General features: G+C 36.0%; 3 protein-coding genes across 4 annotated transcripts; 2 read left to right on the forward strand and 1 right to left on the reverse strand.

Annotated features, from left to right (window-relative positions):
* Positions 1-253: 253 nt before the first annotated feature.
* Positions 254-5579, forward strand: LOC112732906 (dual specificity protein phosphatase PHS1). 2 transcript variants are annotated; one of them, XM_025781725.3, is made up of 11 exons: positions 254-448; positions 780-869; positions 964-1121; positions 1351-1552; positions 1906-2082; positions 2185-2345; positions 2577-3654; positions 3972-4118; positions 4189-4416; positions 4640-4797; positions 5000-5579. In XM_025781725.3, exons 1-11 carry the CDS (start codon positions 389-391, stop codon positions 5355-5357), a joined length of 2817 nt encoding a protein of 938 aa, XP_025637510.1. In that variant the 5' UTR covers positions 254-388; the 3' UTR covers positions 5358-5579. The 2 variants fall into 2 exon arrangements, with proteins under 2 accessions (XP_025637510.1, XP_025637511.1); XM_025781726.3 differs by lacking the exon at positions 254-448 and adding an exon at positions 561-695.
* Positions 5580-6202: 623 nt separating this feature from the next.
* Positions 6203-11997, reverse strand: LOC112732908 (chaperone protein ClpC, chloroplastic). The gene is made up of 10 exons (XM_025781728.3): positions 11657-11997; positions 10129-10710; positions 9672-9787; positions 9439-9561; positions 9166-9351; positions 8805-9020; positions 8383-8600; positions 7986-8061; positions 7824-7913; positions 6203-7662 (listed from the first exon to the last, which is right to left on the reverse strand). Exons 2-10 carry the CDS (start codon positions 10691-10693, stop codon positions 6484-6486), a joined length of 2769 nt encoding a protein of 922 aa, XP_025637513.1. The 5' UTR covers positions 10694-10710; positions 11657-11997; the 3' UTR covers positions 6203-6483.
* Positions 11998-15194: 3197 nt separating this feature from the next.
* Positions 15195-19668, forward strand: LOC112732910 (uncharacterized). Its single transcript, XM_025781730.3, has 4 exons — positions 15195-16685; positions 16857-17117; positions 18513-18683; positions 19352-19668. Exons 1-4 carry the CDS (start codon positions 15489-15491, stop codon positions 19442-19444), a joined length of 1722 nt encoding a protein of 573 aa, XP_025637515.1. The 5' UTR covers positions 15195-15488; the 3' UTR covers positions 19445-19668.
* Positions 19669-19676: the final 8 nt, after the last annotated feature.

Here is a 19676-nt window from a genome sequence, read left to right on the forward strand (position 1 = left end):
CGAGCAACCGAACATAAATGATTCTGAAGGCATATCACCACCATCATAGGAGTCACGATTTGGCTGAAACCTTAAATAGTTAAATGTTGTTCCATCTCCAAGGCCATTTCGACCCTACACGGGACCCACGACCACCACCACTCCCTCAACTGAAAGCTCATAAAACTACCCAATTCTACCAATACCATACTACATGCAATATCAATATTCAGTAGACATAGCTACTGCTGATCTGTTGAGTGTTTCCGATGTTGAAATCTTGCTGTGTATGAATGCAGTGGGTATCATCATTATTTGACTTCACTTCCCCTTTCTCACGAAAACGGAACACCGAACACCACACGCGTTTTCAACTCCATATTTATAGACAAGACTATAGTCTTAAAATATGGGAAAAGAGCAAAAGCAGGAGAATGCAATCATCACCACCATACCTCCACAACCCCAGGTTAACAACTTAACACCCTCTATCACCTACATATATATAGTCATATATTAAAAACATTATAATATAATAATAAAAAGGAAAATAGCAAATCACACCGCAAACTCCCATTAATCAACCATCATGATGACATCTGTATTTAGATCATTATGTGCATGCCATGAATATTGAATTGTGTTGCGAATGTGATGATGATCTTTACAGCCTCGTAGAGTTGTAATCCAAATGCGTGCCATCATCATCATCATAAGTTCATAGCCTGAACCTATCTGTGATGTAAAGTTACTCTCTTTTTCTTTTCTCTCACATTTACATGTGGGAGTGTACTCTGCAGGACAAGGGCCAAGAGAACCAATCGGAACCCCAAAACGACGATTTCGAGCCTGAAATTGAGGTCCCATTGCCTCTCACCGATACTTCCCGGGTATGAAAATTCCGCAATTCCCATTCTACTTCATTGTCTCTCATGGCATTATGAAAGTTGTTTGAAAGTATCTGACATTGTTAGGGGAATGTAGGTTTTGTATATGTTGGGAGATTTCACCGCAGGGCCTGCGTTTAGGTTCACGCAATGGCTCCAATTGGTTCGTAAACGCACTGCCAATTCCAATTCCAATTCCTCTGGATTCCCCCACCGTCGCTGCCGTTCTGCCACCACCATGCCTTCTACTCCGACGTCAGTTGTTGCTTCCACCACTCACCATTCTCTTTCATTTTTATTTGCAATCATTGCCTCTGAAAATTTCAACAATGTCACTATGTTTGATTATTTATTCATTCTTTAATCCTAAAATCTACTAGTATCTGTAGCTCAGCTCACTGGATTCCATTACTTTGGTTTTGATATGCTTTGAAGTGCGGACCCTGTGTATCTGTTGCTAATCTTCATCATGGTTGTTGTTCAGCATTGGCGAATCAATTCAGGGTGCAAAATGCGATACAGCCCCTGAGCAAACAGAAATTAGTTTGTGGGATAGGCTTGGGAAAGCTTCCATGTTGGACATTGAATCGAGTTCATTTTCTTGGGACAAGCTCATTTCACTTCACCACATTGAACACAGCAGTAGCAATGAACTTATTGAGGATGAAATGAACAAAGCTCTTGAGGTTTGGATTTATATACTCATAATATAATATGTACACTCACCAACGCACTACTTGCTGTGTTTAATGGAAGGTCTTTAAGTATTGAGATGTGAATATGCAAACAGGGATAATATCTTTCAAGGCTGAGCTTGTCAATAATTGTTAGCTTCAAAACTCAGAAGTTAGAAAGAACTATAATTTCTTGCTGGTTTAGCTTCTGCCCAATTGATTGTCACTAAGTACTTCTGTGCATAGCATATGCACCTATCCCATTAATTCATATACTAGTTTATTTGTTTGTAGTACCAAATCAGAGAGAAGTGTATATGCATACTTTTTGGTTAAAACTGTTTTTATCTCATGTGCACTCATAGGTAACTGTAAATTCTGGAGGGGTTGTCTTCTTTGCCTTTTTCAACTGCACTGGGAATGATGATGCTGTTCCAAAAGAAGCAGCAGCTGTTATAAAGATATCATCATCAAGAATGGCAACACAGTCTGAACGCCTTGGCTATGAATTTGCCAGGTGTTTGGGAGTCCAAACGCCACAGGTTGTTTGCTTAGTTTTATAACACAAACACCATATTGGCAAGCTTAGGCTATCGGATTGTGTTCCTACTCTATTCACTCTCTTCTGTCATTTGGAAATGCAGGCTAGAGTCATTCACAATACCAGTTCAGAATGGCACCAAATAAAAGAAGCTGCAGAAAAGGCTAAAGAAGCATCATCTGATGAGGGTGATGAAATTGGGGAAGTGACCTGTTTTGAACTTTTGGAAGCTCTTGAGCTTAGCAGATGTCTCTTTTTTATGAGGTGCAATCTAAGTCTGACAAATAGCTGATTTATTCTTTTGTACTCTTCCATTAGTGGCATTGAGATATAGATGTGCAAGTACTCCACCTTGTCCCTATCGAGTAGGAAACTAAATGAAGTAATAAATGATATCTATAGAAGCCTAGAAGGATAAAAGGATATTAGGTAACTAATATTCCTATGAAGATGTCATTAACTAGCTTATTCTAAGTATTTCCTATCTTCTTGCAGTTATGTACATGGATCACCTTTGCTTGAGAACTCTAGTGCCTTTGAGTCCGAAGAATTTGCAGAAAGTACATCAGCAGCTCTTGGCAGGGTGCTGATGTTGGACCTAGTCATCAGAAATGAAGATAGGCTCCCTTGTCGTGAACTTAGGTGGCGTGGGAATTCTGCAAATTTGTTGTTGGCTGAAAAGAAGATCTCTACAAATACAGATGCAATAGAAGCCGCCTTTGATTCTGCAATAAATCGATATAGACCAAAAGCAATTAGGGCTCTTCAAAAAGAAAGAAGGTCAACTTCAGTTGACAGCAGACTCATTTCTCATAAGCCTGACTTGATATCACAAGCTTCTGATCTGTCTGATATTTTAGAGTCTCCGAGATCCGTTGACATGAGCCTGGAGAGGCAAAAAGAATCTCCCGATTTTAACATTGTAGCCATTGATTCTGGTGTTCCTCGCCGGCCCCCTGCTGGAAAACGTGCAAATGACCAGGTTAATTATCCTAAGTTGGTTGAGTTGTTATTGCATAGTTCTGAGTTTGCCTCAAACCTTTTATATGATATAACTGGAGGGAAATTAGGATGTCCTCCACCAGAAGACATGGATACACTTGATACACATGATACACATGCAAGTGACATGACACCAGTAGTTCATGCATTTCGTACCGGATTTCGGTCTTCTCTTAGAGATTTGCAGGGTTTCCATATATTCCTACTAACACTTCACCAAAGACTAGATATCTTGTTTCGATCATTTATGAACATTATAAGCAAAATATCTTTGGGGGAAGGTGACAAAGAGGATTCAGTGGTACCTGAGTCACCTTCAATGGCTACTGGTAGTAATTGTTACTCTCCAACCAGTAGGGAGAGGTTTTCTAATGATAACCATCAAGATTTTACTGATTCAGAATCTCAGAGATATGCTTCAAGGGCATCATCTTGGGGAAATAGAGATAGTTGTGACTCTGCTTCAACATCAAAAGAAAGTCGGTATGGAAAGTTCTATAGAGGAAATGGGGAGCCACTTCGCAGTCTCCGCTTAACAACTAAGATTCGTGACTTTCACAAATTCGCAAAGGTTGTCTCATAGGTAGCATAATATTGTTTACTGGTTCCATCGTTTTGGAGCTGCCAATGAAAATTTTGATACATTTTTCCCCTTTGATTTTATGGATCAGAAATAATGATTCAGTTGTTATCTTTTGCAAAAGAAGAAGACTTTTATCTCATGTCTATCTACAAAAAACTGTATGTTGTGGACATTGCATATGATTATGACTAAAATATCGTTTTGCTGCTTTCAGAAGTGAGAGCATAGATTTTGTGGATCTGTTTTGGCTATTTTGGTTTTGGAGATGCTATGAGTTCTCAAATTAAATATATTATGATTTCCAGGTCGATGCTGAATCTAATAAAGAATTGGAGCAGTGGAATGAAATGCTTAAAAGTGATGCTATCAAACTATGCCAGGAAAACAACTTCTATACAGGATTTTTTGAGGGTAGTGATAATAACATCATTGTTGATGCATATGAACTTAAGGTATCTTCATTGTCACTGATTAAGGATTCATATTTATGAAATATGAATACATTACCATTTTAACTTTCAGGTCAGACTTGAGCATATTCTTGAAAGAATTGCATTGATATCTGACGCTGCAAGTACAGAGAAACCATCTGCCGTTACAAGCACTGTGTTCATTGGTGGAGCACTAGCTGCAAGATCTGTTTATACATTGCAATACTTGGGAATCACACATATTATATGCTTGTGTACCAATGAAATTGGTCAATCAGATACTCAGTTTCCTGATCTATTTGAGTACAAGAATTTCTCTGTAAGCAAGTCATATTCCAGATTCTAACTAATGCACTCAATTATTCTACACTCAATTATTCTATCTTATTTTTAAAGATCTACTTTATTTGAACTAGTTGAACTCCTCCCACTTAATTTCTGAACTATTCTTTTTTGTTCAACTTTTACTTTTAATTCTAATATTAGGTTACCTTCAGGAAAATGTCTTGATATAGGTTCTGTTCGCCCTCCTATTTGGACAGGTGTATGACAATGAAGATTGTAACATCAGCAGCATATTTGAAGAATCATGTGATTTTATAGATCATGTTGAACAAAATGGCCAGAAAGTTTTAGTTCATTGCTTTGAAGGGAAAAGCAGAAGTGTGACAGTGGTCCTTGCTTACTTAATGCTCAGGAAGTAAGTAATGGTAAATATAGAATCCTTGGTAAAATCATAGGAGAGAATCGTATTTAAATATTTGAATCTTAGTTGCTATCAATTCTTCATGAGCTATTTATTTGAACAGCCATCAATTCTTCATGGTTTGATACAATGAAGTAACTAATATGATTCAGCATGTGGCCATTATAAGTAGTATATCTTCTCTGATATGTTGCAGGAACTTAACTTTATTAGAAGCATGGAATGCTCTGAAACGAGTTCATCGCCGGGCACACCCTAATGATGGTTTCGCAAAGATCTTACTGAAACTAGATCAGAAACTGCACGGGAAGGTGTCAATGGAGTGGCAGCAGCGGAAACCGAGCATGAAAGTTTGCCCCATATGTGGGAAGAATGCAGGACTAAGCAGTGGCTCACTGAAACTGCATCTGCAGAAAGCACATAAGAAGCTATCATCTGGGAGTGTAGATAGTGCCATGTCAATGGAGATCCAAAAGGCATTGACAGCTTTGAAGATTAGCCGTGGCGGAAGTGTCAGCCGGACACAAAGGTCCTCTCATTCAACAGATGAGTGAATACAAGATACTGTAAATCCAACTTACTTTACTCTAGCAACAGATAGTAAGTATAGGAACTAATGAGGGTAAATATTTTACTTGAGCAGCTACGCCTGAAGTATAGTTTTTCTTCTGTCCATTTCTTCTAGCTTCTCTCCTGTAAAACCTAAAGGGTTAAAGGTTGCAACATGTGGGGGTTATTATAGGTGAATGTTCTTCTAAGATGATATTTTCTCAACATTTGCATAGTTGTCTCACCGGTAAATATGATAGTGATAGATAAAATAATCATCAAATTTACTAATAAGATACTGTAACTAAAATATTTCACTATTGATACATAATTTACTGATAAATACAAGCAGATTATTCAGAATCAGTTACTGTTTATGGGAGAGGGGAATATCACTTTCAAATTGAGAGCGTGCAGTTTACTTTGAAAAAGGTTCGAATACCCAAAGAGCATACTGCTTGGAGATCTCTCGGTAATCAGTTATCATACAATTAGAGATGGCATGTGATGGTGATCGGTCAAACTGGGCAATGACTTCTGAATTATAATGCACTTTTTTTTTTTTATAACTTTTCTTTCTTTTCTTTTTTTGGAAGCACTATTACTGAATACTGATACACTTCAGTTATAATAAACATGATCTTCTTAATCTGTTTTTTCGTCAAGTGTTATTTATCGAGTTTCGATTAGTTTTTTAATTTTATTTTACTATATATGACTTACCCTAATTAAATTAAATATCATAATTATAGTTTAACAATGTAACTATTCTTTTAATTCTTGGGCTACTAACTTGAAATAATTAAGAAAAAAAACCCAGTAATTTGTATTTTGTAGTTCACCGTAATCATGAATAAGTGAATATCGTGCTTATGATTGGAAGAGTAAAGACATCCCGCTTCCACTAAAATTGTACATTGATGCACAATATCCGAGGTACGGCTCAAGTTCTCATTGTCATGGTATTGGTCCCTGTTCTATTTTCTTTCTTGGTGATGGGCAAAACACGCCATCGGACTACCAGTGTTGAAATGAACAGCTGTAGGTTCATTGTTGACAACTAAACAAAACTAAGACTGACTATGTTCAAAATGAAACAAACACAAAACATCTTAGACAAAGGCATTAACGTTACACAGGAAGAGGCTCGGGTAGTGAATCCGGGGCACCACTGCTACCATTGAGCACGATCACATTGCCATCAGAATCAGCATCCACAATAACACAGTCTCCCTCTTTGATCTCTCTAGCAAGCATCTTCTCTGCCATGCTGTCCTCCAAAAGTCGCATTATCGCTCTTCTTAGAGGCCTAGCCCCATAACTAGGATTATAGCCCTCCTCAACCACTCTCTCTCTGAACCTCTCTGTCACCGAAAGATCAATATCTTTAGCTTTCAGCCTCTCAAACACCTCCTTCAGCATTATGTCAGCTATCTCCTTCACCTCAAGTTTCGTGAGTTGCCTGAAAACGATCATTTCATCCAGCCTGTTCAAAAATTCTGGTCTAAAGTATTGCTTCAGCTCCTCGGTCACCAAGCTCTTGATTCGGTTATAGCTGCTGTCCTTCTCATCGTATTCGAGATCAAATCCTATTTTGCGGCCTCCCTTCTCAATCACACTACTTCCAACATTTGATGTCATTATAAGAAGTGTGTTCTTGAAGTCCACAGTTCTTCCCTTACTGTCTGTTAGCCTTCCATCTTCCAGGATCTGAAGCATCATATTGAACACATCAGGATGGGCTTTCTCAATCTCATCGAAAAGTACAACTGTGTAGGGACGACGCCGAACTGCCTCGGTTAGTTGACCACCCTCAGTATAACCAACATATCCAGGAGGGGAACCAATGAGTTTTGACACCGTGTGTCTTTCCATAAATTCACTCATATCAAGCCGAATCATGGCTTCTTCAGAACCAAAGTAGTATGCAGCCAGTGCTTTCGCCAACTCAGACTTTCCCACACCAGTTGGCCCAGAAAAGATGAAGCTGGCAATTGGACGATTAGGGTTCTTCAATCCAACCCGTGCTCGACGGATAGCACGACTAATGGCTTTTACTGCTTCATCCTGACCAATGACTCGCTTGTGTAATGTCTCTTCCATCTTGAGAAGACGATCGGATTCATCTGTTGATACTTTCTCGACAGGAATACCTGTCCAAGAGGAGACAATGTGTTGTATGTCAACTTCAGTCACAACTGGACCTGCATCTCCTGCCTCACTCTCTGCCTTGCTCATCTCCTTGCCTTTCTCAACAAGAGCTGAGATCTGTGCCTTGAGATCCATTTCTCTATCTCGTAGCTCTCCAGCCTATAAAGAAATGCATGCTTCATTATTCAATTAATTGAGGTGAAAAAACCAACATACTTTCTGTTAAACTAAACAAAACTAGAAACAGAGACAAATAAAAGAAAAATGCCCTCCATCTCTATTGTACAACTTTATGAGTGAGATAGTAAGTAAAGCAGTACCTTCTCAAAGTCTTGGTTGCGTACAGCTTCTTCTTTCTCCTTCACAATCTGCCTGACCTCCTTGTCAAGTTCCTTTGCTTCTTCAGGTAACTGTAAGTACATAAGCCCAATTAGCATAACAGTGGACTAAAATAGCAATTCTAGTTAAGACAAACAATTTACCTGTGCATGTTGAAGACGGACTCGAGAACCAGCTTCATCAAGCAAATCTATTGCTTTATCAGGCAAAAATCGATCACTGCAGGAGACAGCATTCATTATAAGCTAGAAAACACTTATGATATCCCAAAAAGCAGTATAGGTTTGGGTGTGGGTGAGTGTAACCAGCATTTTGATTAATCTACTGATATCAAACAGCTATATTAGACTTTCCAAATAAATACAGATAGAAGTAATACAATTCAAAGAGGAGAATTTATGCTCAATTTCAGACGATTAAATGATTCTACATCAAGTTTAGTAGAATGGTTGAAATTTAAACATGAAAAAAAAGGTCTGATCCAGCACTATATTAAAAGACAAAACTCCACAGAGAAGGTGTAGAATAATTATGACAAACCTGATATATTGGTGTGACAACTGGGCAGCAGCTACAAGGGCTTCATCAGTATAGCGGAGCTTGTGGTGAATTTCATAGCGCTCTCTAAGTCCTCTCAGTATTTGTATGGTTTCATCCACAGTTGGCTCTGGCACTTTAACTGGCTGGAATCGTCTTTCCAAAGCTGGATCCTTTTCAATGTGCTTCCTGTATTCATCCAGTGTCGTAGCTCCTATACACTACATAAATTTTAAGCCAAATACATAGTTAAGTGTCATTTCTTTAATTGTATCAAAACAGAGAATAACCAGAACATAAAAGAGCAACTCTTGTACCCATGTTGTATTTTTATAATTTAGTTCAAAAGGATGCAAAAACAAATTATTGTCAAGTTCAGACAACCAAGTAGCCTCCTTTTTCAACTTGTTAAGGAAAATGACTACCTGCAATTCCCCTCTAGCAAGAGCTGGTTTTAATATGTTTGCAGCATCAATCGCCCCTTCAGCTGCTCCTGCTCCAATCAGAGTGTGAACTTCATCAATAAATAGTATTATCTCATCACTCTGTTTGATTTCCTCCATTAGTTTCTTAAGCCTCTCTTCAAATTCTCCACGATATTTAGTTCCAGCTACAAGCAGTCCCATATCAAGGGTTATAACCTAAATCATGCAGAACAGAGGGCTGCTCAATAGCGTAGAAATGAAAAGGCATATATGGGTAACTAGCACAAGTGAGAGTATAACATATGATCAATTATAAAACGGATCACCATTTACATTCTACAGAGAGAATAATCCTGCTTACCTTCTTTCCCTCTATGGTTTCAGGAACATCCCCATTTGCAATACGTTGGGCAAGACCTTCAGCAATAGCTGTCTTCCCAACACCAGGTTCTCCAATAAGGCAAGGGTTGTTTTTGGTACGACGACCTAAAATTTGAGTGACACGTTCAATTTGTTGCTGCCTTCCGACAACAGGATCCAATTTTCCCTGAGGTTGGAAGGAAGAAGACAAATAAATACAGAATGATACCTAATCTACAATCTTCATTGAAGAAGACTAGGAAAAGCCAATTACCTCCTCTGCTAACTTGGTCAAATTTGTGCCATACTCCTCCAAAGTCGGCATCTTATTGCTGCTACTACCTGAGCCTACAGTAGCACCAACACTGTCAGCACTCTCACCAACCATACGGATAACCTGCATCCAACCCATAGAGATTATAAGATTAAGAAAAGGAAGTTAAGATAAAAATATGCATATATATCGGAAATATGCAGAAAGGAAGTAAACAAAGCCATAATACTAGCCTGAGTGCGAATATTAGCTGGATCAGCACCCAGGTTTTCAAGAACACGTGCTGCTACACCTTCACCCTCACGAAGGAGACCAAGAAGCAAGTGTTCAGATCCAATATAATTGTGACCTGCAAGTTAGTCAATTTTAATCAGGGTAATTCATCCAATCCTCTGCTCCTTTACTTTGTTCATCCAATTCAAAACTCATCAAACCTTAACTGACTCTTCAAATAAAAAATAAATAACAATTACAAAAATTTGGGGAAAAATAATATGATCTTGACCCAATTTAACCAAATCATTCCTACCACATTTCAGGCTACATTAAGTCAATAACAACAACCAAAAAAAAAAACTGCTAAGTAATAGACAAATGGGTGACGGGAAGCAATTTCTCTGTAATGGACATCTTCTTTGCAACTACTTAATTAGATATATGAAATAGCAAATAAAGGTAGAAAGTACTTACCAAGTTGACGAGCTTCATCCAGTGAGAGTTCCAGAACACGTTTTGCACGGGGAGTGAATGGAATCTCAACAGCAACAAATCCACTACCCCTTCCAATTATCTTTTCAACTTCTACACGTGCATCTTTAAGGTTAATCCCCATAGACTTTAGAACCTTAGCAGCAATTCCAGTACCTTCACCAATTAGCCCCAATAGAATCTGTTCTGTTCCAACAAAATTGTGACCAAGTCGTCTTGCCTCCTCCTGGGCCAGCATGATTACTTTGATTGCTTTCTCCGTGAAACGCTCAAACATGGCTTTAGGTATGCATCTGCTAGCCCTTGCTCTCCTTGAAGAAGAAGCAGTTAACACCTTTGAATGCAAATCTTGAACATGTCTCGACTTAGTATCCAAAGGATTAAGAGTACGTAATCCTGAGAAACCTATCAGCCTTGATCCAGGCACTTGTAAGGCAGACATCATTACCACTGATCTTTTAAATTTTCCTAATCCCCTCAGTTGACTATGCCTTTGCCTAGCCACTAGGCCAGGTAAATTAATTGACTGAGCCAAAACCGTCGGCATGATTTCTGAACTGCTGGCTGCATTTTTCAATTAACCATAATATTAGCCAATGGGTAACACACTTGAAAAAACAGAATGCAGCCCCCCCCCCCCCCCCCCCAAAAAAAAAAAAAGCCACATCTTTGGACACATCAACCAGCCAAAATTATAAAATGGAACTGCAAACCATAAGTACAAGATTACAAGAAACAACTACAACCAAGCCTTTTCTCACTAAATGGGGTATGAAAAAGGTGTACATGGGCTCCGTCATTTTCACTAGTGAGCCCTCACTCCCACAAGCAAAGAAAAACTTCCAATGTATATCACCCAGGAGATTAAAGAGACGCATTACACAATCATTGTACAATTCCAAAAGAAGACATTACAGCTATGGAGAAAGCTGAAAACAAAAACATTTTCCATTCTGCTCGACAACTTCCCAATTTAAGCTAAAGTAAATCATTCAATCCATCAAAAAAACAAAGTACAGCCACCACTCCAGCAAGGAAACCGAACTTGACATGATGCCCACGGAGGTTCCAACAGAGTATCGAACGTGGACTAACAAATCAACACCATTGAACCAAAACGAAACCAATAATAATTATAACAAATAACAAGGAACTTGAAGCTTTGGAAACTTGACAGTGACAAACTTCATAAAATAATAGAGCTAAAGGCATATGAGAGAGAGAGAGAGAGAGAGAGAGAGAGAGAGAGAGAGAGAGAGAGAGACAGAGACAGAGACAGAGACAGAGAGAGAGACAGAGGGGTCAGCCCAACAACAAAGGCACATTAAAGCATTTAAACAAACACCTGGTGCGCAAAACCAGAAACATACATAGTAAAACCCACACAAGCAAACGGAAGGGAAAATGCAACAACCCATGTACTCAACACAACCTTAGCTGCAAAACCTAATCGAAGCAGCTATTGAACTACCACACCGAACAACAAACGCAAAAAGCGCAATGAACTCACCAGAAGCCCTCGCCACACAAATTCAACTTCGACCCAGAAAAGATTGAGAAATATAAATGGAAAAAATTAAAGGATTGTAAAATAAATTCAGATAGAAAGATAAAGAGAGGGTTTGGGTTTAAGTTCGGTTTGTATGGTGGGGCGAGGAGGGAGGAAAAAGGTAACAGATAAAATGCGGTCGTCGACAACAATAGAACTACGACAGCCTTATATATGTCGTTTGCGCCCCTCACCTCTACCTACCCTTCCCTGCACCCTCTCTTATTATATCAAACTCTCCCCATACTTCGATAACACGTGTTCGCCTTTTATTGGTTCACTCTAGTGCTTTGGAATGTGACACGCAAGAAACGAAATGCATGAGGCTCTTTTTGTTGGGATGTGAATTCTGATGACCAGTTTGCAATTGGCAACTCATTTTATCCCCTTCTTAGCCATTCATGGGTAAAGCGTAATTATTGTTCAAAAATGTTATTTTTTTGGGAGATAAACAATGACTTTTTTAAATAATATGAATAATTATTAATCAAATAAAAATATATTATATTTTTAAATTATTTATCTAAATCTTAATATTAAAATAATTATTTGTACACTTAATGAAATAAATATTCAATATATCTATTATTTACATTATTTAATATTTTTATTTTTTATCTATATTTTTCTTATTTCTTTTCTTCTCTATTTGTTTTCTATGGACAAAGCGGAAAAGGAACGAAATTGAGTTCAATAAATGTTTCTTGCAAGAAAGATAATCTATTGTTTCGTGCATAATGAAATTACTCAAATTCGTTCATAACTAGATTAGGCATTAGATTTTTGCCTCAATCCGCAAATCAATGTCAAGGGAAGTAAGCATTCAAATGAAAGCAATGGGCTTTCATGTACCTAAATATTGGGCTTTTCTCAAGGATCGCCGCTCTGAACCGCCCCTTAAATTGTAGCAAAACTTAAAAGTGGGTAAAGTATGGTCCAAAAATAAACTGGGTTACCCAAACCAGTACTTTAAGGTGGGCCTTATTCAAAGACCAAGAAAAAAGTTGTGGGCCTTATTTTTAAAAACTAGTACTTTAAATGCTATTTATTTTTCACACACAAAAAAAAAAGAAGTGTTATTCTCTAAAATTATTATTTCATAGTGAACGAAATTAGAAATAAGTTGCCCACCAAAAAAAATTATAAATAAGTTATTTCAATATCATGAAAAGAAAAATAATAATGAGAAATATTTTGAAAATTATAATATGTATTGGGGGTGTAAACAGCCAAAGTTTCCTTGATGGTGGCGTTTTTCACCGCAAAAATCTACTCCTTAAAATAGCCGTATAACCGTAAGTCATTAAATTTTTTTATTTTTAAAAATGTTAAGTAACTTTAGTTATAGTTAAACTAGAAAAACCTACTACTGCTGTCATTGATTTCGCGGGATGATGAGATGCATCACTTTCAGCACATTGATGAAATGATGTTGATTTAAATAACTTGGTATTGGTATACGGCATATGCCCCACACCATCAGACACAGGCAAATTAAACGTACGTTCTGCAACATGCTCACGAGCTTAGTGGACAAACATTAATACACCATATATAATATATACTCACAGCACAGCTGCATGCAACTTAATTAAGATCTTGTCCCCCTTTGTTTTTCCAAGCATATTGGGCATATATCTTATGATGATTTCAAAACATTTTTACAGAATTCATATACATGCAGCGGGCCTCAACGGTTTTGGAAATTCGGCTATGATTTTGAATGGTTTTTGGTAAAGATACTTATTAGATCGATCAGTATATTTTTATATATAAAAAATTATAGTGTAATTTGAAGCTAGCTTTTATCAGTACTCATTAGTAAATAATTCATGAGTTAGAAATTTAAAATTATAACCGTATGTAATTTTAATAAATATTTTGAAAATAAATAAATAAAATATATAAGTTGGAGAAGTAGGGAAAACAGATGAGCGTTGTGGTGCGGTGGGGAGAGAGGTGTAAAATTGGTTTCAAGATTGGGCAGTAACTGTTGTTGACAAAGAAAGGGGATTCACGAGATGCTCGAGATTATTCAAACTGCTATATCCATATCCATCATTTTTATTGATTCTCATAATTTCTCACTTTATTTAACCATGCCCTCTTTTTCTTGTTTTTCTACCATCTTCCTCTCTCTCATATCAGACTTGACTTTCAAAACCCTAATAAGGTACTACTTCTTTTAATGCAATCCCATGACAAAACACAGCACTGTATGTTTAAGTCCTCATCAGAGAAAAACTAAACTTCTCTTATATTAATAGAGTTTAATTTTAAAAGATGATTCATATAATTAATATAAAAATTAATTATTTTTACTGATATGCATTATGTAATTAGATATATATAATTTTATATTATTAATATATTAAAATTAAATTCATATTAATATATACATAGCATATGTAGTGGCTGAATATCAAACTAATATACATCTGTATCTAATACACTTATACACATAGTATATAATTTTTTTAAAATATTTATCATTATATATAATTATAAAAAGAGAAAAGGACAAATAGATCCCTGACCTTTTACTCTGTGGACATTTTCGTCCCTGACCATTGAAAAATACTTTTAAGTCCCTAACTTTCACAAAACTTGGACGGATCAGTCCCTCACGGAGGCATTTGGACAGATCAGTCCCTGACGGAGGCATTTGGACGGAGGGACTGATCCGTCCAAATTTTGTGAAGGTCAGGGACTTAAAAGTATTTTTCAATGGTCAGGGACAAAAATGTCTGCGGGACAAAAGGTCAGGGACCTATTTGTCCTTTTCTCTTATAAAAAAATTCTTTTTGAGATTTTTTAATTAAACTGTAAATTATTGATCATTTTAACTAATCTTAATTTTATTATTCTTACACATATTTAATAAATAAAAATTTTAATAGATATATTAGTATCTATTGATATAATATATGAAAAAGAGAAAAATATAAAGAAAAGAAAAACGTTTACCTTAATAAGCAAGTGTTCCCCGCCCTCCTCAGCACTTTACCGGTTTATATTCTTTTGATATAATAAATTATTTATTTATTTTTAAGAATTTAATTTTAACACATTATCAATATAAAATATTTTTATATATGTATCTAATTATGTAACTTTACATCAATCAAAATAATTAATTTTTATATTAATTACGTTAATGATTATTAAAAAAATAATATGATTACACTATTATAAAACACTCTACATTATTAGTGTTTTAAAATTAAATTCTATTTTTAATTGATATATATTCAATTAGGAAAATATTATTTGTATATTAAACTTAGCCACCAATATATTTATATATAAATATATGGGTAGTTTAATTTATTTTCAATGTGTAAAAATGTATTTTATACGAAAAGTTAATTTTGGTGATTAATTTTGGTGTCCTTTGTAGCATAACCCATTAAATTATAACCGAAGGAACATTAATCTGTACTGACTTGCACACTGGTATTTACAGATATATAAGTACAGAAGTGGGAGTGATGCAAGCAATAAGTAGCATGTTTAAACCCTGTGGTGTTATTCATTGAATAATTAATTAGTGATATATATCTCCAAGTCCAAGAACGGAACATGCTGGTTGGCGGTAAGGAAGTGACGATATAGCGTTACAATACGTTACGCGGTATTGGGTGGTTGTTGAAGCTGGTTTTGCGTTGTTTCCCCGGAAAAGAAGCCAAGGCCTTGAGACACCTTCAGTAAAAGCAAATCCCTTTACACCTTTAACTTGTCTACTTTGTTTTTTTCCCCCCAACTTGCGTTACTACAACAAGAAGCAACAAGCATGTCCAGCACAAACAGCACTTGTCTCATGGAAGAAAGAGAGCTCTCTGATGCCAACAACACCTATGAACTTGTCCCTATTCCTATCATGCCTCCTCCTCAGGTAGTCAATGAAGATTGGTACATGCCAAACAACAACATCAACAACACTGTTACTACTATCCAAAATCAACCTCCGGATTCAGATTCAGATACAAGGGACATGAACTTCTTTCACCAAGATAACAACAACAGCAACCCTTTCTTCCATCCCTCTTCTTTCCCTTCATCCATGTCCTTCATCACCAACCTTCAACACTACCCTCATCAGGCCACTCCAAAACCCATATTTTCTTCTCTTCTAAGTGGCATGATGATCCCTAGCAGCACCACCAATAACCCTTTGTATGATCAAAATGGTGGAAATAATAATAGTTGCCAACAGGTGATGGGGTTTCTTGAACCTCAAGCTTTCGCTACCTCTTCATCAAACGTAGATGCTACTCTCTTGGGGGGTTTAGGATTTCCAACAAGTTTGAACAACTCATCATCAGACCCCAATAATAATAGCTTATCAGCAACCATGAGCTGTGTAATCCCACAAGAACATGAAGAAGAAGATAAACCGCCCAATAATAAGTTTGGCCTCTTTGAGGGTTTTCACAATAACATTGAGAATAATACTGGTAGTAGTTCATCATCATGGATGATGAACAACAAGTACTCCAACATACTCATGAGACCTCTTGAATCTTTACCTCCATCATCAGGTGCACAACCAACACTCTTTCAGAAGAGAGCAGCACAACACAGGAAAATCAACGTCACAGATGAAAGAGGAAAGGGCAAACTTGATGAGGAGGAACAACAAGGGAATAATAATGAAGAAGAGAAAAGGAAGCTGGAGATGGAAGATACTGGAGATGGAAGTTTGTTAAACAGCTATGATGATTATTCTGATCATGACATGGTTGAGGATAGTATTGACAACAACAACAACATGATGAAGATGGAATCAGAGAGTAGTAGTAAAAACAAGAATATTATTGGTGAAAACAACAACAGAAACAGTAACAATAATCTCAATTTGCAGAAAGGGAATAATAACAAGAAGAAGACAGGGATGCCTGCTAAGAACTTGATGGCTGAACGCCGCAGAAGGAAGAAGCTCAATGACAGACTCTACATGCTCAGATCCGTTGTTCCTAATATCAGCAAAGTAAGCAACGTGTTCTTAATAGCCACTGTTTTGTTCATTCTTCTTCTTTCACTCAAATAATGTGAACTGCATGAACTTAAGGTCTTAGCTTAAAGCATTCAAAAACGCATTTTTTATTAAGCTAACATGTATATATAGCATGCATGGTTATTATATATGTGGTTATGAAAGATGGACAGGGCTTCAATACTTGGGGATGCAATTGAATATATGAAAGAACTTCTGCAAAAGATTAATGACCTTCATAACGAATTGCAATCAATGCCTCCTACGGCACCTGCTTCAAGCTTGCATCATCCTTTGACACCAACTAATAATAATACTGCTACTCTACCGCCAGCAGCTGCTTCTCTTCCCAGCCGCATGATGATGAAGGAAACTGCTTCTTGCCCCACTTCTTCATTGCCAACTCCCAATGACCAGCCTGCCAGGGTAATATTAACTATTATTGTTCTTGTTCTTTCTTATTAACTTAACTTTATTTTAACAATGAGCAATACCATGTCTATCTGGAAGTTATATGTTCAGATGATTCTTTTTCTTGATATGAGACTTACTACAGACATTTGTTTAGGAAAAGAGTGAATTGGACAACTTTTCATGTATTTTATGTTGCTAAATTTAGATGTAATTAAGATGAGCAATTCTAAGATGAAGAGGAAAGTTAGGTGAAGAGTGAAGATTATATACTCTTTACACTTAAAAAAATACAAAATTAAAGACATCATGTGTAATGTACACTTTTTTTCAAAAATTAACTATATTCTTCATTCTTCACTGTGAGGAAGTCAAAATCAATTTAAATTGTTAAAGAAAATTTTAGAATAATCATAAAATCAAGTTATTAATGTCTAGTTACACATGTCATACTGTGATATGCATAAAAGGTTTGACTATTACTCATGGTCAACGATATATATACAATTTATATTATCCAACTTGTATACAAGACCAAGAGTCTCATAGTTAGTGGTGTCTTGTTGCCTCCACAAAAACAATATAAATAAGTGGTTTGGTTAACTTAGTTTTATGATGATGCAATGGAAGTTAAAATGTAGTAATTTTGGAAAGAAAATTGTAAGGTTTTTTTTATATGTTGTGTCTTTATATTTATTTTGTGTATTAAGTTATTAGTCATTCTTTTAGTTAGAGAAGACTGGTTTTTTAATTTTAGTATTCTTTTTGTATTTTAAATTAAGTGTTTACATCATTTGATTTGGTATTTTGAGTGGAGTATCACAAATTACTACTTTGTATTTTTATATCAGAGATTTGATTTGAGTTGAGTGATTACCATTTAGGATTTCTTTAAAAGAAATTTTGCTAAGGTGAAGTAACATCACTAATTACTACTTTTTATCTTACTAAAAATTTGGTTAAGATAGAGTGATTATCAGATTTTATAATTTTGTTACATTATGTTGTTTTTAGTAAAAGATTTAATATTCCTTCATTGTCAATGGTGTAAATTTTGCACTTCTGCTTGCACACTCCGTTTTTTAACCTTCACCAAACATCACTCTTCACCAAAAAAATTTCAAATATGATTTGTTATTTATATTGTTGTTGAAGTGTTCATACAATATTAGATAGTGGACCTAAAATTCCTTCTAATTCAAGATCAGGTTTATTACTAAAGAGGGAAAATGAAAGAAATTCTCTAAAGATAAGTAGTGTTGTTATTATAGGAGATGATTTTAAATTCGGATAAGTATATTAGTTAAGAGTTTGTATATGCATATAGACTATCATTAACACAATGCAATGCAGGCACGCAATTATTTGTGATTTCTGTTTTTATTAATTAGTTGTGTTCACTATGTAAAGGTTGAGGTTGGGTTGCGTGAAGGAAGAGGAGTAAATATCCATATGTTTTGTGATCAGAAACCTGGTCTGTTGCTCTCAACACTCACCACTTTGGACAACCTTGGGTTAGATATCCAGCAGGCTGTTATCAGTTTCTTTAATGGCTTTGCTATGGACATTTTTCGAGCTGAGGTATATATGCGTGCTAACATGCACTCTTTTAAATCTATATCTTTTGTTCCATACCCACGAAATTATTACTTGATATATTCCCAATACTTACCACTTCAAACTCTTGGTATAAGTTCATATTATTATTGTACCTTATACAATACAATAAAAATGCTATTTGTACCCTAAAATCAGCCACCATGTATTTAGTTACCCGTGGTCTCTTAAATGAGTATGGGGAGACTATACCATTTGAGCTATAACTCATGGCATATAGTTAAGTAGTTTATTTCATTTTTAATATGTATTTCTTATTTCAATGTGTATTCTATATTGATGACTGATTTTTAATAGATATATATGTTATCACAAAAATGCTATTTGCACACCCAAACCAGCTACCAAAATTAAGTATCATGTATTTGTGTATTAATACATGTGTAGTTTAGCTCATTGTCAATATGTATTTTGTATTTCAAAGTATATTTTATTCAGGTGGTTAATTTTAGAGGCTAATTTTTTTTATATCTAGCATAGATGATGTTATAAGTGGCAGTTTATATTCCATGCATCACAAGAGTTATATTAATGCTACTATGATTTATGCTTCTCTAGTACGTGCATTCATTAAGTTTCTTGTTTATTTCATGTTTTTTGGGTGAAAGGGTTAACTTTCCTACCTTTTTCAGCAATGCAATGAAGGTCAGGATCTCCACCCAGATCAAATCAAAGCAGCACTCATTGAAGCATCTGAAGCATCCGGCTTCCATAACATCATTTAGTGTGTGATATTGCTAGAAACTCATAAGTTTCTATTATTTAGTTCTCTTTTGGTCAAAGTGGGAGAAATTTTACATGGATTTTACCGGATAAACAGCACGAGCACACTGTTTAGCACCGAGTACATGTACATGCACATGTTGAACTTGAATTAAACTTAATTTCAATTCATGGTCCCTATGTATAACGCTTTTAGCATGCAAATGCAGGAAAGATTTAAGGGTTTAGCCAGCC

The sequence above is a fragment of the Arachis hypogaea genome, chromosome 13 (assembly GCF_003086295.3).
Source record: "Arachis hypogaea cultivar Tifrunner chromosome 13, arahy.Tifrunner.gnm2.J5K5, whole genome shotgun sequence".
NCBI classification, from domain to species: Eukaryota; Viridiplantae; Streptophyta; class Magnoliopsida; order Fabales; family Fabaceae; genus Arachis; species Arachis hypogaea.